Source organism: Vanessa atalanta, chromosome 6 (genome assembly GCF_905147765.1).
Source record: "Vanessa atalanta chromosome 6, ilVanAtal1.2, whole genome shotgun sequence".
Classification (NCBI taxonomy): Eukaryota; Metazoa; Arthropoda; class Insecta; order Lepidoptera; family Nymphalidae; genus Vanessa; species Vanessa atalanta.
In genome coordinates this window covers 1,255,865-1,280,627 of record NC_061876.1, presented here as the reverse complement: position 1 = coordinate 1,280,627, position 24,763 = coordinate 1,255,865, and the positions used below count along the sequence as shown (strand labels likewise).

Genomic DNA, 24,763 nt, shown 5'->3' with positions numbered 1-24,763 from the left:
TTTATTCAAGTAAACTTCATAATTAAGCGTTTTTGAATCGTCGATATTTAAATACTACCACCGTTTCGGAAAGCAGCTTCCAGCGAGAACAAACGGCAAGAAACTCACATGGTTGCTTTTTTCAAATAGATTTACAATGCTGTTTTTTTACAATAATTACTGTCCTGTGATGGAACCCGAGCCTAAATTCAGATGTTTTTTTTCTAAAAAGTATTATTTTAATGAATAATAAGATTTATTTGTTAAGTTAGTCTTAATAAACTTTTTAAATTTACTAAATGGTAAATTGATTATATTTCCCGGTATCTTATTATATATCATTGCCCAAAAGCGTTTTCTGTATCGTATGCAAACGGAAAGTAAGTACAAGTTTATTCTTATTTCTTGTATTACCAGTATGTATATCAGCTTTTGTGGAATATTTTTTTGTATATTCTTTTAATTAAACATTATAAATCAATATACCTAAAAAGTTTAAGCTTTTGCAGAAACGTGTGATATAGTAGTTAGATTTGATTTTGGTACCGTTTATAATCAGCAAATAGCGTAATCGAAGTTAGTCGATTAACTGAATCCGATCGAATGGGATCACGCAGCCGAAAGCCCGGACACACTTTCGTTTCCTATAACGGGAGCAAATATCGGTGTCATGTATCACGTGGTCTGAAACATTGCCCTTGTTTACGATATTATTTGTCCGTATAATATTTGTTTTAATAATAATGTTGTTATTATTAAATCTGTTATTGTTATAATTTATTTTAAATGTTTTAATTGTGGCATTACTTAGTGGAACTAAGTAGGTATTTGTTTTCCTTGGGTCAATAATATTTACGATAGAATTGCTTATTTACAAAAAAAAAAGTTTCGTTATTGAACAGTGTTGTTCCTGGTTCAAATTAACTGATCGTAATTAAAAAATAATAATAATCTTTTTTTTTAAGTAAATATATTTTCATAAATAGCAACAAAATGGCACAGGCAACAAAAACAGTTTTGTAAATATTTTTTAATCTATCTTGATTTTATTTTGAAACAATAAACTTATAGCATAGGTAACTTATCGGGATAATCTAGCGTTCTGAAATTTCATACTCGACTCTAGGATTGTCATATTGGATACTTTTAATTCTGGGAAATGAGAGAGTTCACTGGGAAAACGATAAAATATACTCGTTACACGTCGATATGATACAGCAATGGTATGCGTATGCCTCTGTGAGTGTGTGTTTTAAATGAGCCGAATTATCCCTCGTTAATCAAGGGGTTACCGTATACGCAAGCCGGAAATATGAATGTTAACGGCTAGTGTTTTGCTGGTCCTTCTTCTAAACTTTCTCAAGTTGTATTGGACTATGAAAGTGAGGAAATCGAGAGAGCGCCTGTTAATACACTTTACATAATAAACACAACTAGGTTTCCTTGATAATAGTTGTCTGAGCGAAATCGGCCTGATATTATAAATTACATTGTCACTCACACATCAAACCGTAACACAGTGATACGAAGTATTGCTGTTTTTCTGTAAAATAAATGGTGACTGGGTGATCTCGACCAGCCAGAACAACCAGACGGAACCAGAACCTCCTGAAATATGTTTCAATAGTAATATCATCTTTTTTATTTCTTTAAAATATTCAAGTTAGTAAATTTGATTAAATTAAAATAAATGTTTATAAAAATGTACCATAAACACCATTCCGATGGTGGGAAAAGTTGAAAAATCTTGGCGCTGTCAATCAAAAGCGTCGAAGTTTTTATATTAAACGGATATCCTGAATGTTTGTATCTGATAAAAACAGTCATTCTCCGCGTTAACTTTCTGAAATTCAATTATAAACGTAATTAAGGATCATTACACGCAGATTAAAGATTACATTGTAAGAACGTCCTTAAAATATTTGATGGAGGGAATTGGAAACGATACATGTCAAGTTTGTTGCTTAGGGTTCTGTAGTCCGCATTTTGGGGACCATTACTTTTTCCGTTTATAAATTTTTTATCTTGCTAAAACATGAAGTTTATGTGTGACTCGCCGGCGCCATATAGTCCGGAATATCAACCGTAAAACCACTCCGTTGCTTTGGGAGGGCGTCACGGGATAGCTTACCTACGCTACCGTGAAGGGGCTTCTCCATCTAGTCGATTAACCTTAATCTTCTTGGACCATGTTATTATTGTAGCAAATCGATTGCATTGTTTTATGTTATTTGAATTAATTATTGATCACATGCGACTTGCTACACCATATTAGCAGAATCAACTGGCCATTGCCACTCGAGGCCGAAAGTTCAGATAAGTGTCATCAGTAAGGTAAAAGTTATTATAGTACTACCTCCGATTGTGAAAATTCCTCAGGATTATTATGGTCTTCTGGTCTTTTTAGATGATATAATTAATATAAGGATAATTTTTTTAGAACTTAATCTAACTTATTTCTTCGTAAGTTAAGCTTAGACAGCGAAGGAGCACAATAACATAAGCTATAATTGTTATCAAGTTTATTTGTTTTTTTTTTTTTTCTTTTAATTTATATTCATATATATAGACATACGTATAATTGTTAATTGTACGGAACCTGACCGACTAAATCAAAATCAATTTTGGCAAGATTTTTACGAAAAATTTCAACGATGCACTTTGAGTAACTTGCCCCTAAATTTTAAGGCATGTTTAAAGGTAATAGATTTTAGTTGCACAAACTACTTATAACATTTAACTGACATTTTTTATTCTTAATTATATATATAATTTAATTTTAATTAAATATAGAAAAGCAGACGGCCTAATGAATCTCCTACACCACCTACGGTACCTTATGCCTGTATCTACACTGGTTAACCTTCAAACCGGGACTCAGCAATACAAATGTTTGCTGTTTTTCGCTTGAATACCTGATAAGCGGGTACTTGCCTAAATAGACTTACAAAGTCTTATCCTTATATATATTACCTGATTATACTAAGCATTATCTACTAAATAATTAGTAAGTTTCCCATTTAACGATGTAACATTACTAATATTATCTTTGCAAAAGTGCTATTCAAAACAATTCACTTCTTATCTCATAGCTCTACATCCACGATCGAATTAGAAATCAGTTTTCATATCTAAGCTCACTTCGACATGACCCTGAATTGAAAAATGTTTCGTATTCCGTAATAATATGTCACGTCGTGTGAAGTGAAAACTGTCAAGCGAGATGATAGTGCAACCACTCTTGTTGCTGTTCTAAGAAAACTCACTTTATATCTTATAGCTCATGAACCTGAAACCAATTATTAATATTGTGTCTAATTTTTTGAATGACGTTGTACAATTGATAAATATATGAGATAATACACAATGGAATCTAAATATCTCAAATGGAAAAATTTTGCCTGCCGTCAAGTTAAGCTGTCGTTTTAACCTCTAACCTCAATCCTTTTCACACATTTTGAGCAAATTCCGGTATTTATTGCGATGGCCTTTACTACGTTTATAATAATTAAGTACCAATTAAAATCAATTTACCGTTGGTTTAAAATTCGGTAAAAATATTTAGTCTGTTTTTTTTTTATACATATAAATATATTGAATACGACTGTGGTAACAAACGTTCGGTAATCAACTTGCGGGTTAGTTCTTCGTATGTTATAAGAATATAGTTATTTTCTTTAGCCATAAATATATAATATGTAACTTTAAACGAATTGCATAATAGTCACTGACTGAGTTTCATCGAAACTCCTTGAAAACCACTCATCCTGACGATAACGGGTTTATACATTTATAGTATGTCGTAGTCTCGTGCTATTAATACTATATTTTATACTCGCCCCAAAGAAAGTCTTGACTTAATTCCTGCTATTAGCAGCCTTTGGATAAGAGTAAAAATAAATGTTGCGTAAACAACGTTCGGCGTTTTTTCATCGTTTTGCTTTCAGTTTTCGATTGATAAAATTAACCCGTATAAAAAACTACTCCACAATTACTCCTCATGCATATGAAAACTCATGAGGTCAATAAGGTCTAACTTAATTTCTCGCTCGTGCCAACGCGTTGTAATGCTACTTAAACATTGAGAACATTAAATACTGAATAATGTATTTTGTGCAAAACTACATAATTATCACATTAATTAATATTTTGTGGAACATTTGTTTCAATATGATCATGTCACTAAAATACGAATACAATTATTCTAGTTTTGTCGAAATACATTTTTAATTACTATTTACAATAGAACATTTTATAAAGTGATTTATATTTTATAAAGCGGGAAATATACGCTCACGGTTCAAACTCCATTGTTTGAGTTTTACGAGCGCGAAAGGAATGCCAAACAGGAATCGAACTCGCGTCGATAACACCTCAGGACAATCACCCGTTACACAACGTTCCTTGTTCTTTATCTAATGATGTTTTATTGTTTGAAGTCCAGATGTGCGAGATAGTCACATGAGCTACACGAAGATTCAACCAGGATACAGTTTACTGCATAGCATAACACGCTACTTAAGTTACGGAATGTAATTATAGAAGCGTATTGTTACTCGTTTACCTTATACTGTCAACGTGACGTTTCTTTTTTTAATTGCAATGTGAGTTGTTTTTTTTTCCAACTAATACTCGGTTAAGTCCATAGTAATGTAAGGCATCAAATCAGAGTATTTTTCACGACATGCTGAGTATATTTTCACAATCACTTTTGAATAGAGAACTTGCAGGAGATCCTGTAATTGATTGAATTATTAAATAAAGAGATAACGAAGCAGCCGAGAATCGCCAACATATTAAGAACTCTTTTTTTTTATATAAAATACTCAGGTTACTAAATACTACTTAATTTAATCAGGTGATTTAGGTATCCTAAATCTCTCTACATTAAAAACATCTTATCTACATATTATAAAATGTATATAACTCTAACCTTTATTATTTTTTGGCTATAAGAATTTCATTATTTTAATTTAATTAGGAAATTGGTTGTGTTATGCTTCCTTGGAATGCACGGCAAGTTAGTCTTATGCCGGATCTATCTCCGTTCGCATAGAACTACTGTCCTATCAGTTTTTGAGATCGAGGGAAAAGAGAGTGCGCCTGTCTTTGCCCTCACACGCGTGCTCTATTACACCGACTGAGGTGTTGTCTTGTCGTTTAAATTATCTGTTTGTATGTTCGATTACCTCATTCACACTGAAACAGTCTCGAAAACTAGACGATTAGACATTACTAGTCGTCTAGTTTTCGTTTAGTTTATTACTCGGATTTATTTTACGTGGAATAAAGTATAGGCAATTTATAAAATGAATTAGTAGTCCAAGCCCTTCTGGGTAGGTACCACTCACTTATCATATATTCGACTGCCAAGTGGCAATGCTTAGTATTGCCGTGTCCTGGTTTGAAGGGTGAACGCGTCAGTGAAACTACATGACATTTTAGGACCCAAAGGTTGGTGGCGCTTTGGTTATGTAAGGAATAGTTAATACTCCTTACAACTCCAATGGGCGGTGGTGACCACTAACCATCAGGTGGCTCATTTGCCCACCCACCGACCTATGCAATAACATTTTGAATTACAGATTTTTTAATACTAAGTTATTAATTAAATGCGAAAGTAACTCTGTCGGTGTGTCTGTCTGATACTCCAGTGGCCAAATACTGAACTACTTTGAACTGAATTATATGAAATTTGTTTTGTTAATTCGAGGTGGCAAGCTTCAACTCCAAGGAAGGACGTAGGCTTTTTTGCCTAAATCAAATCAAATCAAATCGAAATATACTTTATTCAAGTAGGCTTTTACAAGCACTTTTGAATCGTCTTTTAACAAAATATTTAAAGTAAAGCAACCACCGGTTCGGAATGTAGATTCTACCGAGAAGAACCGGCAGGAGACTCAGTAGTTACTCTTTTTCAACATCTGAAAATACAGTCATGTTAGTTAAATAAAATTATATATCTATGTTATGTCTCCTGCCTGGAAGTCAACAAGCGTTAACTCCACGCTTTGCCGCCACACCTGAAGGCCCTAAAGCTGGTGACTACTAGTTATATATATGCAGACGTATAATTATTAAATAAATGTGAGTATCTCGCTTAATATTTTGTTGCTGATTGAAGTACTTTTTTGTTTAAAAAAAGTTGCTATCTGGTGAAAAATATTGTATGTTAAAAAAAAAAAAATACAATTTCCTTAAAATGTTGCCGACTAGAACTGGACGTGCAGAATGCAGTAGCTACGGTTAATCAATTAACTATAAATAAACGGGACGGGTCGGACCAGTCGAGATGCAAACGTGACTGACATCTGTCCACAGTTCTCATAGACCAAACCCGTATTAAGGCATTCTTGACGTGTTTGACTTTTGAATTGTATATTTAATTTAACTCGCCAGGATTATAATAGAATTTAATGTGTTTAAAAGAATATTAAGATGATTAATAATTGTTAATATAACATAAACAACTTGACCAAGTTATCTCTCTTAAGAATAAGGATTCGAGTTCAGATCACGTTATAACTCTTGTACGGGTTGTGGATAAGTTTGATTGGATTTGCTGTCTCATTGGATTATAAAAAGGAAAAAAAAAGTATACTTGTGCTCTGTAATATAACCTAGGCATAACAATATGTAGAAGTATGTATGTAGAGAGCCGAGATGGCCCAGTGGTTAGAACGCGTGCATCTTAACCGATGAATGCGGGTTCAAACCCACAGAATTTTCATGTGTGGTTAATTTGTGTTATAAATTCATCTCGTGCTCGGCTAAATTAAGGAAAACATCGTGAGAAAATCTGAATGTGTCTAATTTCAACGAAATTCAAACATTCGAAACATTCAACAACATTCAAACAAACATTCAAACAAGTTCAAAGAAATTCGAACATGTGAATCCACCAACCCGCATTGGAGCAGCGTGATGGAATATGCTTCAATCTTCTCCTCAAAGGGAGAGGAAGCCTTAGACCAGCAGTGGGAAATTAACAGGCTGTTAATGTAATAATATGTAGTATTCCTTTAGAAGTGGGCGATTGTGTACCAATTGGGCGTTACCGGTAAATATGCCACGGAACCTCACAACTCCTGTGTTCTGTAATTGCGGAGAAATGCATCACAGGTATATTCAGCACAACGTCTCATCTCGCAGACACACACACACACACAAACATAACTGATTTATTAGGCAGACACTGATTGCAGTGCGTTTGCGTTTTGATTACGTAAATATTAAAAAAAGATATTCTTCATAATAAATTTATTTATCATTACAACACATTAATAAGCTGAATGTAAATAAAGATATCTTGTGATAAATAACTAGGAAAAAAGATAATTTGTATAAGTATTTATTTTACTTTTTATTGTTTTGTATATGACATAGGTTGACATATATTTTCATATAAGTGTTTCCGGTAACGATTACCGAGAAATAAAGGAATCAATGTAATTCTAATCAAGCTATATTACTTATATGCACGCCTTAAGAATAGCTGCCGTATCTGCAAACGGCCGGGACATCATCGTCATCATTACACGATTTTTTTTTTAAGTTTTTGAGCTTAAAACTTTGAATTAAGTATGTTTGAAGGCCATGCTTATTCAAATATAAATAAGTTCAACTAACAGGGATGTAGCTTAATAAATGCCTCTTTACACTTGTGTGTGAATGTAGCGCCTTCTCTTAACTAACGGAAAAATGTTTTCGATTATTTAAACAAAGCTGTAATGTAACTAATATTAAAGTAAGTAATATTATAAACGCGAAAGTAATACTGTCTGTTACCCGTTCATGATGAAATTTGGTATGACGCAGGCTTGAACCTCAAGGAAAGACTTGTACTAATTTTTTATGCCTAACACTTGCCAACCCCTAAAAGGCGAGCAAAGCCTCGTTACGAATAAAGTGATTTGTTCATATATAGCAATTAAAAATTAAAATATTATTAATTTGTTTAAAACGTTTACAAAATTACTTTGGAATGATATTAAAAAATATTGATACATTATTTACACATCCAAACATTCTTGTTTGATAATTCTGACTTTATGAGCGAATAAGAAAAATATATCATTAAGTTTTAAAAAAAAATTGAATACATATATATTATTAAAAAATCATATGCGTTTTGTTGTTAAATATTCATATTGGATTAACCAGATACAGCACATATAGCAATAATATTTTTCTAAGAATTCTTAAGTTTGATATTGCACGCTGATTTTGCAATACGTCAGTGCATTGTAACAATAGTAAAAGCATTAAATTGCAATCCACTTTGACAATGGATTTGAATTAAATATAAACACACTTAGAACTATCTTAACACTAGGAATTATTTTCTTTATACTTACTGTCGATAAAACTACTATAAATAAAAATAGACACCTGGCCTAGTGGATCATAGATGGAGATCTTAAACCAGCAGTGGGGCATTTTGAGGCTGTTGTTTTCATAACGATTGAAGACAATTTTTTAAATCTATATATATAAAAGCGAAATACTACACACTGATTAATCACGAAATATCAGAAACTATTAAACCTATAAACTTGAAATTTGGCAGGCAGGTTCTATAATTAGGTAATGTAAATCGGTACAGACTTGTGCCTGAGAAAACACACACGTAATCCAGTCTTAGTTCATTATATATTAGTATTAATAGCTGGCATGTTGATACTCTGAGGAATACTTATGTCAATCTGTGTGAAATTTACTCGCTCAATTAGAATAGAGAGACTTCAATTGTAAATTTACAAAAACTACAATAACTTAAGACTTAACTATTTAAACATTTTATTTGCCAGTAAAATGGTTCGCTATTGAGCCTTATAAAATAGGAATTACCTTACATATAGACAGGATATAAGCTATCACCAAGTTTAATTAAAGTCCACCCAGCGGTTTCCGCAGGTTGCGTGTACGGACGGACAATATCCTGTTACAGATTTATTGTATGTATTGAGATATTTCAACGAGTCAAGATAGTCCACACGATGATACATGTACATATTAATTGAGGAATTGATTCAATAGAGCGTTTTAATTAACCAATTCGAATCAAAGACATCATTGCGGTGATGATCATTAATAACTTTGAGGAATATGTCAGAAATTCTGTGACGTACGCGTGCATCTTAACCGATGATTTCGGGTTCAAACCCAGGCAGGCACCACTGAATTTTCATGTGCTTAATTTGTGTTTATAATTCATCTCGTGCTCGGCGGTGAAGGAAAACATCGTGAGGAAACCTGCATGTGTCTAATTTCAACGAGATTCTGCCACATGTGTATTCCGCCAACCCGCATTGGAGCAGCGTGGTGGAATATGCTCTAAACCTTCTCCTCAAAGGGAGAGGAGGCCTTTAGGCCAGCAGTGGGAAAATTTACAGGCTGCTAATGCTAATAATGCAATGAAAGACTTACTCTATTTTACTTTACTTTACTTAATTCTTTGTTGTAGAGCTTTATATAAGCTTAGAGTAGTTACCAGTCAACTATCATATCAGCCGTAAGTAATACTTAGTATTGTTGTGTTCCGGTTTGAACGGTTCACCCAATGTAAATACAAGGGACATAAAATCTTAGTTCCCCAAAGTTGGTGGCGTAATAGTAACAGCCTGTAAATAACCCCCAGGTAGGATAAGGCCCCTCTCTCTTTTTGAGGTTTACTCCAATGCGGCTTGGTGGATTCACATGTGGCAGAATTTCGTTGAAATTAGACACAAGCTGGTTTCCTAACGATGTTTTCCTTCAACACCGAGTACGAGATGATTTATACAACACAAATTAAGTACATGACAATTCAGTGGTGCTTGCTTGGTATTGAATCCGCAATCATCGGTTAAGATGCACGCGTTCTAACCACTGGGCCATCTCGGCTCTCAAGTTGGTGGCGTATTGGTTATATAAAGAATAATTCATATTTCTTACAGTACCAATGTCTATCAGCAGTGGTGACCACTTACCATCACGTGGTTAACTTGCCAGTCCACCTATTTATACTAGTCCGGATATTTACTAAATATCACTTTAAATTTGCACATAATATTATGACTCGGATTTTATTGCGTCTGTATTCGGAAATACGTATTTGCCAACATAACCCAACAAAAAAGGACAGCAAGCGCCATTGTTATTAAAATATTCAATTATATATAAAGGAAACAATATGCTGTAGACGACAAGAAGGCGACAACCATGGTACCAAATAATTATTTAAGCTCATCGCCTTAAAATAGTCCTTATTACCATTGCATTACGGGCTATCTTGTTTTATTGAATGGTAGGACTTCTGTTTTAGCAATGTTATTATTGTAAAACAATTTAGGAATATAGCTCTTATTGGTATGGGATTAAGGATGGTAACATTCGAATACATTGGTTGGTAAGTCATAGCATCCTGTGGTGTGCGCGTGCGCGGATGTGGTGGACGTAATAAAACCATTAATGATGGGAAGTAGCAGCCTTGTACTTAGACTTATATTTTGTTTCTAGGGTCACGCTTGAAACGACGAAGTTCTAAATTGATATTTTTAAATAAATTGCAATCGTAGTGGACGTTGATAAATGTACATTCGTGACCATGCATTTATGACGTCAAATATTAAAACTTGAAAAGGCTTGTTTAATTTTCAAATAATGATGTTTGATGTAGGGAAGTTCAAGGTTAAATAAAGTTCAATATATGATTACATTGCTCAACTAATTACGATTAATGTAAATACTGGTGGACTGATGCAGGTCTTTAAATGCGAGTATACATATTATTAAATGTTAAATATTGATGATATTGTCTTGACTGATCCGTCACGGCGCTTATTCTCTAGGGAGACTGAACCATTGCACAGGAGATATTAATGTAAACAAGTGCCACCAAAGTTAAATATCACCCGCACCACCTAGATGTCCGAAAATCCACAACAGCGCGATTTTTAAGACATTTTCTGCCTCGCACAACACCGGCGGTTTTTCCGAACCGATAAGACTTGGGAACCTTCAAGAAAAGAGCGTAATCTTTCCTGAAAGGCCGGCAACGCAACTGCAAGCCCCCTGGTGTTGCAGATGTCCATGGGCGGTGGTAGTCATTTTCCATCAGGTGAGCCTCCTGCTCGTTTGCCACCTTTTGGCATAAAAAAAAGTGCGTGTTACGCAAACACAGATGCCGTATGCCATCCCTGTCATAATCTTAAGAGATGGTATCCAAAACGACCAAATCCAACCAACTAAAACACGTGCGTTCTTCATCAGAATAATGAAAAAACTGACAACTGTTAAATTTCCGACGGCTACTGAGCATGAAAAACAATCCTAAAAACTTTTTATTAGATTTGAACTCGGAACTTTGAGATTTCTAGCTTTAAAAGCTAGTTTAAAGACCAACGAGGCCGTTAAAGTGTTAGGCATTTTATCAGTGTTTATATTCTACCAGAGACAATAGTGTACATCCCACAGAGGCACATAAAGATGATATTTACTTTTTTTATTACTAAGATGGATGGCTCTATATAGTTTATGGTGTAATTTTATTCTTACTAGTTTATTACGTTGTGTATAAAATACAGTTATTCTAGGTTTGTAGGTGTTGATATCTGTTACTCAATAACGCTAATACGATCTGTAAAGATTATAACATTTTAAGCTAAATTAATATGTATATTTTAAGTTTAGTTTCACCAAATACGAATGAAGTATTCATTAATGCATTTTTCATGCCTATTCTCCAAAAATACTTCAAGACACTGACCTTGCGTGTAATCTTCAAAACCCTCATAAATAAAATTAAGTAAAAAAAAGCAACAGTAATAATATTATTAAGTTAGCGTTGAACATTTTAAAACTTTTTGCTTTAGCCTTATTACAATAAAATATATAAAATATTTCGTATGCGAAATAAGCTTGTAAGAGTGATGAGATTTTATTGTAATTTAAATAAAAACAGATTAAATTAATTTATTTTGTATTTAAAATATATTTAATATTATATGGAATGTTCAAACTATTTCATGCGTAAGAATATTTTTTTTTATAAATGCAACACTAACCAAGCATAAAAAGTATGAAGGACTTCGTATGTTATTATTTAAAAAAAGTAAATGATATTTTATAGTTATAATATCATTATTCAGGCGAACCATTATACTTAGAACTAGTCCGGCTTATATGAAAAATATTAAAATCTTGTTTTTAAACACAAGAATTCCATAGTCATACACCAGAATTCCAATTGTCTTTTACATTGAATAAACCGTTCCCACCTGTTGTAACGAATGAGGAGAACTTGTATAATTAGTCCTCACAACCATTGTTTGTCACCGCACAGCTCTCGCGACCGCCGACCGACCACCACGCTTCACAATCGATCAATCCCTCTGATAAGCAGAGTACGATTATTGAATCGATTTAGAATCGTATTTTCTTTGGAATCATAGACAAAAAATGTTAAATCTGTAATTTAAAAATTCGTAATTCGAATTTAGAATTTTTTGTAACTCTATACGAACTTTTTATTATTTTATTTGTGACTCTTAAACTGTTTCGAACTGTTTGTGCCGTTGTGAAGTGAAGGATAGTAATTCAAATTTCGAACAATTTGAAATGACCCCAGTAGGACTTCTGTTCAAAGTGAACAGGTGAGTTACATGTTACATGTTCTTGTGTATGCGTGTATGTAAATTGTTTCTTGAGTTGGGATACGGGTCGGCTGTTTCTTTTATATTCTATTTACGATCACATTATGTTTAAGTTAGAAAATGAAGCGGCCATTTGTTATGAGTAATAATTTTACGTTGTACATAAAAATAACGACTAAAAAATTAAAATATATGTACATTTTCCTGCATTGTATGTATAATTTATAAACATATTCATGGACGAAAATATATATTTTTGTAAAAAATATATTTCTGGGAAAATTAATTAAGATTCTTTTATTGGCGATATTAAGTAAGCGATAAAATATTATTAAATACTTGTAATGAGGTATTACTTTATTTTTAGTAAGAACAATAAACGTTTATTTAATTTGTGTCAATTTTTAAACTAAAAAAAAAGGAAACACAGCATTCCTTATTTATCATAAAAAAAATCTTAATGAATTCATGAGATGTCTTTGCCAATAGATTATATCTTCCGAATAAAAAAAAAAAACCAAAGTTCTGACAGGAAATGTTATTATTGGTTCCTAGAAAATAATCATCAATCATTAAAACGTATGCAAATGATTAAGCTAATAGAAAACTATTACTGGTCGAGATACAGTCGGAAACTTGACTGGTTTATGCGGAAGATCCGATTACTTGGGAACTAACGGTCTTCATCTCGACACGGTGCGCCTGCGCAACTCACCACAGCTATACGAGTTGCGCTATCATTACTTCTATGGTAATACTGTACATGATTAGCTGTAATAATTATACTATGAAAATTGCTATCATTTCATTTGTGACGCATTAAGATGTCGATTAACACTGTATACTAATTAGGGCTTTAATAAATTGCCATAATAATCACTGCAGCTGCTATGGTAACGGTCGTGGGTTTGTTTCAGTTCATGACAAATATTTGTATCCGATACGAAACAATTAGGGGCTTTAACTACCTACTGGAGGTACTCACCGGGAGTTAGGTGGGTTGTGTAATTTATTTTATTTTTATATTTATTATTAGTTGTTGCCCGTAGCTTTACTCGCGTTTTAGGTGTTGGTTGGAAGAACCTTGGAATTCAAGCTTGTATCATTACAAATTTTATCAAATTTGTTTCAATGTTTTGTTCGTGAGCAGCAGATAGACAGACAGATTTACTTACGTATTTATTATTATAAAGTACAGACTTTGAGCAGTGTAAATATTCTGACTAACATAACAGAGGTATATACAATTAAAAATATTGGACCTGATTATGTAGTGTGGATTATATGACTATAACAGGAAATACTGGACGTTATAAATTTATTTTATGTTATTTAGAATTTCGACCAAATGATTTCCCGGAACCTTAGATGCCTTTAGAAACAAGATCAAAGGCATATATTTAATATTTTATCGTTGTGTTTATTAAGCGTATTTCAACAAAGAAATTGTATTATCAATATGATCATAAAATATTTTTTATATTTTTGGGGCAATGGTTTAAGATTCTAGCGAAGTAAAAAGTAGCAGGATCGATCCTGACGCCTTGGGATATTGTCGTCCCCACTCCTATAATAATCTTTAAGCTTAAAAAGAGGGGTAAATAGAAACATTAGTAGAATGCTTAGCACTGGTTAGAAATATTAACCGTCCCTTCGCCAACAACTCTGGGAACTGAGATGTTATATCTCATGTGCCTGTCATTGAACTGGTTCACATACCCTTCAAATCGGAACATAAAAAACTAAGTATTGCTGTTTTGCGGTAGAATGTGTGATGAGGGGGTAGACAGACGGGTTAGCACAAAACCCTACAACCAAATAAATATACAAAACTACATGCATATATGTAATTATATATTGCATATATATTTTAAACGATACCGCACTGCCCACGTTGTTGCAATGCCTTATGTTATACCTTCCTCAATAAATGGACTATAAAACGGTTTTTTTTATTTTAATCACGGTTAGTCCCTGCAATAACTCGGTCAATCGCTTAATTGCATAAAATTCTAGCTGTCAAGGTGAAGGGGGATCAACGGTATTCAGAAAAATAACAGCCTTAAATCATCTACGGGTGATTCCGCGTCGATTGGTTCAGTCTCATATCGATACGTTCAGTTAATGTGATTAATGCACAAAAAACATGATATATTTAAAGAGTAGTTGCCGCCCGCGGCTTAGCTCGTGTTGGTCGAGTTGGTCTTCCGGTGTTAGTGCTTCCTTAGGGTTCAATCTCGCTTCATACAAAAGTTCATCTAATGATGTTCAGTGGTTTAGCCTTGAAAGAGTAACAGACAGTTTGACAGTTACTTTCGCATAGATAGAGACATTGTTTCAAAGTGACAGAAGTAGACACGTATAATTTTGTTGCTTAAGTAATTAATTCTCTCTTAGTGTAATTATTACTCTTTAACAAAAATATTTTCTCTATTTGTGCTCAGTTATTGTGACTTTTTAATATTGTGAAATTTTATAACATTTTGTGTTGTATATTTGAAGATATTAAGCAAAAACTTTTTAAAATCAGTGCATTTAAAGGACATCTTTAACGTTCATTAGTGATCGGAGTGAGGCAACGCTAATGAGCTTCATATATAAAAAATATAAGTTCACTGAACTTTCGTAACACAGTTTGCTCCAAATACAAATACGAGGGACTTATTTACAATCTAAGGTATTAGAGCTCGTGGCGCAGCCGTAGAAAATACGATTGTCATTGGTTATATCCTGGGTTCAAATCCGAGCTCAGCGTTATCATTTTTTTTTTTTTTTTTTTTTTTTCACTTAATAACCATGGCAAACTTTATGTGTGCTGGGTGCCCTGATGAACTTGATGACTCTCAGGCATTACAATGTCACAAATGTAAAGATAGATATCACGTCATATGCACACGAATATCAAACCAGGATTTTACAGAGATGAGTTTGGAAATGAAAAGTCTATGGATATGCGATGCATGCAGATGTAAACAGCCAAGGAAAGGTGATCACTCCAACACTCCTGTTCGCAATACTCCGGTAGAAATGGAATTTGTCACTCAGCGCGTTAAGAGCCGTACTACTACTTGCTCTTGTTTATCGGCTACTAATGTTCGTGAAATAATTAGAGAAGAATTGCGCAACATTCTAACTAACGATTTGCATCCTAAAATTCAAGAATTAAAGAACACTGTTGCCTCATTTGAAGGTGCTTTGACATCTTTAAATTATGATATTGAAAAAGTTAAATCGGAACAGACCGCCCAATCTATACAGTTGAGTAATTTAATTAAGGAGAATGAAAATTTGCGTGCTGCAAACCAAACTATCACAAATCGCCTTATGCAACTTGAGCAGCATACACGAGCTTCAAATATTGAGATCCAATGTGTTCCAGAACATAGACAAGAAAATTTAATAAACACTGTGCAACAGTTAGGTAAAATCATAAAATGTCCGTTAGCAGAAGAAAACATACATTTTTGTGCTAGACTTGCGAGGATGAATACTAAAAGTCCCCGACCGAGATCGATATTGGTTAAGTTTAGCAGTCCTAGGTTGCGTGATGAATTTTTAGCAGCTACTATTAAATATAACAAAAATAATAGTACGGATAAACTTAACACTAGCCATTTGGGAATCGCTAATACCAAGAAAACTCCAATATATGTGGTAGAAAATCTTACGCCGGAAGGAAAACTTCTGCATGCTGCAGCTCGCCGTAAGGCAAAGGAGCTGGGTTTCCGCTTTGTCTGGGTTCGTGATGGAAAAATTTTTGTACGTAAATCTGAAGGTTCAAATTATGTATATATACGAGATCATGACACTGTTAGTAATTTGTCATAAAATAACGCTAAGTTTGATTATTGTATTTGCTATTACTTAAGGGCCCTTTACATAATAATATTTCTCTATATTATCAAAATGTCAGGGGGTTAAGATCAAAGACAATTGACTTATTTAATAACATAATCTGTAACTCATACGATGTTGTAATTATGACGGAGACGTGGTTGAATGGGAGTGTATCCGATTCTGAAATCTTCGATGATCGTTATGTTGTTTACAGACGTGATCGTGAGAGTGGTGGATTTCATGCTTCGAAAAATGGAGGCGGTGTGCTCATAGCTGTATCTAATCAATACAATTCCTCGCGAATGTCCCGATTCGAGTCCGAGTGCGAGGATCTTTGGGTTTGTGTAGAGGTATTAAACGCCCAAGAAAAGATTGAAAAACTTTACATATGCGCTGTGTACATCCCCCCTCCAGTACAAAAGCATATATTTAAACATTTCGTCGATAACTCGAATCGAGTACTGGAGTCTGTTACCGATAATATACTTATCGCTGGCGATTTTAATCTTAGTAGCATAACATGGTCATTGGATCCACATAGTCATCTTTGTGCAGAACCCTCCAACAGTTATTTGCAAAACCTTTTAACAGACTTTCTCTCGTGCAATGAGTTGTATCAATTCAATGATATAAAGAACAATAAAAATAAAATTCTTGATCTTGTTTTATCGAACATTAAAATTCATACTACTTCATGCCTTGATCCTTTAACATGTGTCGATCCCCTTCATCCACCTTTAATTTTTTCTTTCGATTCAAAAAATTCTACGACACTCATCCCTAACAGCAATATTACAAAATTTTGTTTTCACAAGGCAGATTACGAGAATATTAAAAAAGAACTAAGCGAAATTGATTGGAAGGAAATTTTGAGCAGAGAGAGAGCCCTTGTGTTGATGATATGGTCTCATTATTTTATGCCCAAATTCGTAAATTGATATTAAAATATGTACCCAAAACGAAACCCCGTAGTCATAAATATCCTATTTGGTTTACTTCGTGTCTGATTAAATGTATTAAAGAAAAATATAATTATAGAATAAAGATTCGAAAATACAACAATCCTCGCGATAAACTAACTTTTGACTTATTGAAGAAAAGGTGCGAGAAACTCTTATCATATTCTTATTCTAAATATATAGAACGCCTTGAGTTATCTTTAAGGTCTAATCCTAAGTTAATTTGGTCATTTTTAAAACAAAAAAAGGGGAAAAGTTCTTATCCATCAAAAATTAAGGGCGACAATATAATTGCTTCCAACGGAACGGACATCTGCAATGTTTTTGCTAAGCAATTTTCGTCTGTTTATAATAAAAATAACGGTTACCAGGCTACAGACACTGGAGACATTTCTGTAAATTTGTGTAATATTGCGAACCTTAGTCAAATATCTTTTACGGTGGATCAGGTTTACAATGTTTTAAAAAGACTGGATTCTAATAAGGGAGCGGGAGCTGACGGGATTCCATCAATTTTTGTCCATACTTGCGCTAGAACATTGGCTTTACCACTTGCAATAATTGTCAATAAATCTCTATCAACTAGCACTTATCCTACCTTGTGGAAAAAGGCCCTTGTATTGCCTTTGTTCAAAACTGGTGATAGGGAGGAAGCTAGGAATTATAGACCCATATCAATTATGTCTGTTTTTGCGAAGGTTTTTGAGGTACTTTTGTATCCTGTAGTTTCTTGGCACTTCCAACAATTCGTTGCACCTGAACAACATGGGTTTGTGAAAGCCCGATCCACAGCAACTAATCTTGTGTCCTTTGTAGAAGACATTACTGAAGTTCTTGATAATGGCATGTGCGTTGATACAATCTACACAGACTTCAGTAAGGCCTTCGACAAAGTCGATCATGGTATTTTAATTCATAAACTTGAAATTATAGGTATATCAGGCCCACTGCTGGACTGGTTTAGGTCTTATCTTGTTAACCGATCTTCAACTGTTGTCGTTGATGGTTATGCTTCGGAACCATTTTTTGCGCAAACTGGCGTACCACAAGGCTCTCATCTGGGTCCTTTGCTGTTTAACATATTCATCAACGATATCAGTAGTTGCTTTAATTACTCCAAATGCTACTTGTTCGCTGACGATCTAAAGATCTTTAGACCTATTTCTACAGATACCGATAGAGAACTCCTACAGGAGGACTTAAATAAATTGTCTTTATGGTGTCGGAGTAATGGCATGACTTTGAATGCTGAGAAGTGTCATGTAATAAAATTTTCTAGGAAAAAGACTTCTTTTGCAAGAACATATTTAGTTGATGGTACAGCTCTATCTGAAGTGCCTCACATACGTGATTTAGGAGTTATACTCGATAATAAACTTCGGTATAATATCCATGTTGACAATATTGCAAATAAAGGTTTTAAGACTCTTGGTTTTTTCTTACGTAACTGCAAACAATTTAGGAATTCACGCACTAAAATAATTATTTATTCAGCCTTGGTGCGTAGCATTTTAGAATATTGCAGTGTTGTATGGAATCCTCACTTCAATATTTATTCACAAAGAATAGAAAGGATTCAGAAACGATTTCTTTGGCATTTGTGCTTTGATCTTAACCTAGTCAAATCCCTTAGGACATACGAAGATAGGCTTAAATTCTTTAAACTACATTCACTTTCGGATCGAAGACAGCTCTATGATCTCACTTTCCTATATAAATTGGTGAATGGTGTCATTGACAGTCCCTGTTTATTAAAACAATTAAATATTCGTGCACCGGTGAGGACATTAAGACCGTCGTCTTATACTCCATTTGTAGAAAAATCTACACGCTCACGTCAAGGACGCTACTCTCCAATTAATAGATTAATGTTAAGTTACAATGCTATCTATAAACTAACAGAAAACAATTGTACTACTTCATCCAGTATTGATAAAAAGCAATTAGATAGAAAGATGGATATTGACATATTTTGCGATAACCTTGTGAAATTCAAATGTAATTTATTAAATTTTTATTCATTTTATAATTCTAATTTAAAGTAATCGATGGTTGTGATGTATTCTTTAATTTGTTATTGCTTAATATCGGAGAACCTTACTACTCAATTGAATATGTGATTTGAATTGTTTTATATTTCATTTTATTGGATATTGTAATTCGTTATTTTAATATTTATTAATGATATTAACCTACAAAATTATAAATATTTTAAATTTAATTTAATTTTTTACAATACACTATTTTTTATTTTAATGTTTATGTTGATGATTATTAGTATTTTCTTTTTATAATTTTCCTTTTTAAAATGTAATTTTATCTGCATGTTACGTGTCTATTTTTTCTTTGTAATGTGTGTAACACCTATAATTAAGACAACATTTAGATTTTAAGATTACTTGTTCAATAATGTATTTTTCGCTTTAATTAATGTATGTCTTGTTGGTGTTAATAAATAAATAAATAAATAAATAAATAAATAGATGATATAGATAATCTGTTCTTTATAAAATATCGCAGTGAATAAATACTTTTTGCACATCTGTTTTGCTGTGGGCTTGAAATAATAACAATTAAAAGATCCTATAAGTTAAAAATTACTTCTATATTTTTAAAGTAGTGCCAACATTATAAGTCTTGGAATAATAATCAACGTTTACAAATTCTAAATAAAACGAACCATTCTATATTACGGTATCAGATAACACTAAGAAATTGAAGCCGCGTGTTGACTGAGCGCAGAGTCGGGTTTTAGATGCTTTGATGGCAAGTCATGGGATTTATTTTTTTAAACCAAACTTCTTAGGGCGTGGTGACAGTACGAGCAATGTTTGTGAAACTTTATTCTAAAACATTTACCTCGCATTTTTTCACGAGTTTACTTAATTCGTTTTGGATTTAATTCAATCCACACTAATTATTATAAACTTAATTTTATAATTATGTATATTCATTTGACCCTCCAACCTTGTCGCAGATATGAATCCCCCTCAAGTGTGTCATCAAACGATTAATAATATTTTCTCACGCATTTTATAATTACATTTTTAATGTAGTTACATATCTTATACATTAGATAGTTTATATAATAATTGTCTAATTATTATTGAATGAATGTTTTAATAAAAATGTTTAATTTTCCACTTTAAATACTCTCATCTTGAAATTACTTGAAAATCCGCTCTGATGACAGGAGCAATGCGTTTGGTAAAACTTACATTATTAGTTTCGGTTGCTGTTCGTGAAAAATATTTATGTATATAACAGAATAAATATAAATATCTAAGTTAATATGCATATATATGTATTGTTACCACAATACTCCAGAACTGATCAGTGGATATATAGCTGAATTTCATCGCTACAATACCTACTACAAAAGGAAAGAGGACTTTCAACACTGACACCGATCTCCTTGTTTTATCGACCCTCCATTTGCCACTTGACGTTTTTCTCTTAATCTCCTTCCAGCACCTCTCACTACCAAGCATGGCATTTATCACGCTCGGCAGCTAGCGGTCCTCGCCGATAATGGCCAACGGGGAAGCCTGCTGGGGCCTCTAAGCGGCAGAATACTATTATCACTACAATCATATTTTTATTGTTAATTATAGTTCAGACACTAAACACAAACTACCTGAAAACGGAGGTAATTCAACTCCATGGTCTCGTGAAGTTACACGCGTCCTGTCCGCTGGGCGTTGATACTTTGTTGATGGATTTTTTTTTACAAATAAAAATACATTTACAAAATGAATATTTTCCACTTGAAATTTTCTTCGCTTTAAATATGAAAATAGTTAAGAATGTACATTCCAATTAGAGTCATCATATTGCGACGATTTGCTGCTACGTTCGATGTATGTCAATGAGATGCAACGAATTATGTATTTGAATGCAGCAAACTTGCGACACAATATCGACATATTACGTAAAATGTTTAGGTCTGCGAGGGACCTCGATAGTCGTTGACCGTATTTTCAGCTTCTGTTGGCGTAACTCACTGTTTGCTATTGAATTGAATTGCAAATTGTTTTTCAATATTTGTTCATGTATGTAATTCCATTCCATTTAAGATACCGCTAGTTCCAGTGGTCTGATTGGTCTCTTTTATATGGTGGTGAAAAGTTTAGTGTAGGAGAAACGATGTCGATGGTAAAACTCTTTTTGGAATGGGTAAGCAGATTGGTAAACTTATATTTTATTACTGTAAAAATATAAACCATACATCATCCATGCACCATCAATCTTAGGAACCATATCCCAGATGTTATATCCCTTGTGTCTGTTATAATGGCTCACCCAATATTCAAACTGGGACATTAAGTATCAATAACAATTATAAACGACTCACCTCTAATCTGCTAACCTATACGAGTTTAAAGGTTAATCGTGGAGTGTAAGATTCTATTAAGGACACCAGGAAGACGGAGGAGCAAGTGGATGCATAATATAAAGGTGCGGACTGGGTATAAATATTCTGAATTGAAAAAATACTTTCTTCACTCCGACCCCTCCCAACTTCAATTTAGAGATGGCGCCCGATGACAATATTTATATTTTAAATTTCCATAGTCACTAGACGAACCTTGATGTTCTATTTGCTATCTTATAAGTCTAAAGATCATGAGATCCAGGTTAAGCTCCGGGGTAGATTATATAATCAATATATTTGTCCGTTTTTTATTATTTATTCCATCTATTTCCTACAGTAAATTCCAATAAATATACAACCGTGTCTAACAAAATTGTAGAGTACTTATACGTAATGTTAAATAGCTAATTATATCCAACATTGCATAAAATTACATACACGTGTTAATTCCGTTAAATAAACTGTGGTATTAAAAACTGTTACGGCAATTTTTATGTGAACTGCCTCGTTGGTGTTGTGTAGATTCCTATCTATCTATATTTCTGGTATTTCGAAACGGGGATAAGCAATGAATGGACGAATTTGGAAGAAAATCAGTACTCCGCATTAGGAGCATACTATGCCTAAAAAGTGTATTTCTTTAAATACCGAAAGAGTAATTAGCATTTAAATTGTTGCTTGTTTATCAATGCCTCGTTAGAAGCGCATTTGATACGTAATGTTGTAAGCAAAGAGCCGGATTTAAGTCGTATAAAGAGACTAGCTACCCGTCCCGGCTTCAAAACAAACATAAAAGAACTTCTTGTTTTTCGGCTACGAATGCCAAAATTCTCGATTTTTCGTCATATGCATGTATTATACATATTTCTTGAATTATCTCTTTATTGATGAAAATCCGTTGCGTAGTTTCAAAGGTTTAAGCGTAGAGATGCTATCAAAAAGGTTTTCCTCACTAAGTCTTTCGTTCTTCACTAAGCCGGAAGTGACATTGTTTTAAATGCAGATATGTAAAATATCAAATATGGGGAGTCATTCTCTTTGTTTAATGCTATTTCGGGTAATCATGTTAATGTACTTGAGGATTTCGGTTAATATCCCTTGCAATAATAATAATAACCTAAAAATACGTTTTAAAAAATAATGTATTATTTATTGTTTATTTAGTACTTTAAATAAATAATAAATAAAAAAATAAGATTATCATTATTTCTATATTGATCCTTACACCAAATACTAAACCTAATTCGCAAACTTCCATCCCGTGTATAACAAATTAAAATTAAATTATGGCCAAGTAAAACTGGGTGGGTTATCTAGTATAGCATAGAAGATTTAACTCATCAAGCAAAGCAGATAAATGGGAACGGCTCCGTGGTTGGTTAGCCGCTATGTGGTTTCTCAGCTTGCATTACAACAGGTCTGGTCGGAGGAACCGATATCTTTCCTTTGTTTTGATACCGCCGACTGTCTTACTGTGATGCAATCTACTTACAGCTTAAAAAAGACTATAATATCAATAAAGTAGGTCCACAAGATATTTGGAAGTATGAGTACGAAGTATAATATAAAATAACAACTCGTCAATGCTAGGGTTTCTCTTCTAAGGTGGTTTATTCCAAAACGGAGTACTCCAGTGTGATTCGCCGGAGGTGACGTGGGAGAATTACAATCGACACATATATTTGTCCTTTTCCTCCAAGGACTAGATGACTGAGAAACTAAATAATCAAATGAAAATTCGATGACTATTTTTGTATTAGGTCCTCGTGAGGTTAAAATGTCAAAATGTTAATTGACCACATTTAAGTACTTCATGGAATCATCAAATCATCAAGAGTTGAGATGGCCGAATGGCTAGAACACGTGTATCTTAACCGATGATTGCGGGTTCAAACCCAGGCGAGCATCACTGGATTTTCATGTGCTTAATTTGTGTTTATAATTCATCTCGTGCTCGGCGGTGAAGGAAAACATCGTGAGGAAACCTGCATGTGTCTAATTTCAACGAAATTCTGCCACATGTGTCTGGAGTGTCTGGAGCTGCGTGGTGGAATTTGCTCCAAACCTTCTCCTCAAAGGGAGAGGAGGCCTTAGCCCAGCAGTGGGAAATTTACAGCCTGTTAATGTATGGAATCATCTTATCTCATGTTCTTATAGCTCATCTTTAAATTAGTATTCCTTTTATTTATGTTGCATAGAAATAATTCAACAGAATTAAGGAAAAATGTTTGTCGTATGTTTTTAGTTTTAATCAAAACTCAAATTATATCTGATAAAATTAATATTCGGTTTCCGTTTACTAAATTTTGTAAAAAAATAATTCCAGCATGCATGAGCTGTAGTAAAACTATGACTATGTTTAGATCAACATAATATATATACATATTATTATTTTAGTTCAGTAAAAGTATTTTTATTAATAAATAATACATTCCTAGTCTGATGCAATAGCGAATGACAATTAATGACGTTTTAAAACAAATTGATTTTATTTTTAGCAATGATGATTTATTGACGGATAACACGCACTCTTTTTTATTCTTTTAATCGGTTTAATGCACTGTGTTTTCGCCATTAGCATGATAATGTGATTATATTATTATTCAATAGTTACAAAACATAACGTGTTGTTTGCTATAAATTTTTCTTTTAATGGCATCGCATTACTTCTAGGAATATAGATTACAAAGATATAACCGTGAAGTGGTGCTAGGAAAAATAATAATTCATAACATCGCATAAAAAATAATACTAATGTACATGGGCGTACAACCATGAGTTTGCGTGGTGGGTTTTGTCTGGGTAAATACCACCAAAGGACATAACATTTTAGTTCCCAAGGTCGGTGGCGCTAATGTCTATGGACAGTGGTAACAAATTATCATCAGATGGGCCACTTGACCTACCAAAGCCTTAAATAAAACTCTATACAAAAATCTAGGTAAGTAGCGTCTATCAGATGTTCGGTTGCCAAATGG

At 33.4% G+C, this 24,763-nt stretch overlaps 1 protein-coding gene across 2 annotated transcripts in view; it reads left to right on the top strand.

Annotated features, from left to right (window-relative positions):
* The window catches only part of LOC125064740 (TNF receptor-associated factor 4), a 111,131-nt gene that overhangs the window by 18,623 nt on the left and 67,745 nt on the right, over positions 1 to 24,763 (top strand). Inside the window, exon 1 of one of the 2 annotated variants that reach the window (XM_047671934.1) lies at positions 12,328 to 12,614. The exons of the other annotated variant lie outside the window; for it this stretch is intronic. Within the exon in view, the coding sequence (XP_047527890.1) occupies positions 12,580 to 12,614 (35 nt within the window). The 5' untranslated portion in view covers positions 12,328 to 12,579. Of the gene's footprint in view, positions 1 to 12,327; positions 12,615 to 24,763 lie in introns of those variants that run through there. 2 annotated transcript variants of the gene reach the window in all.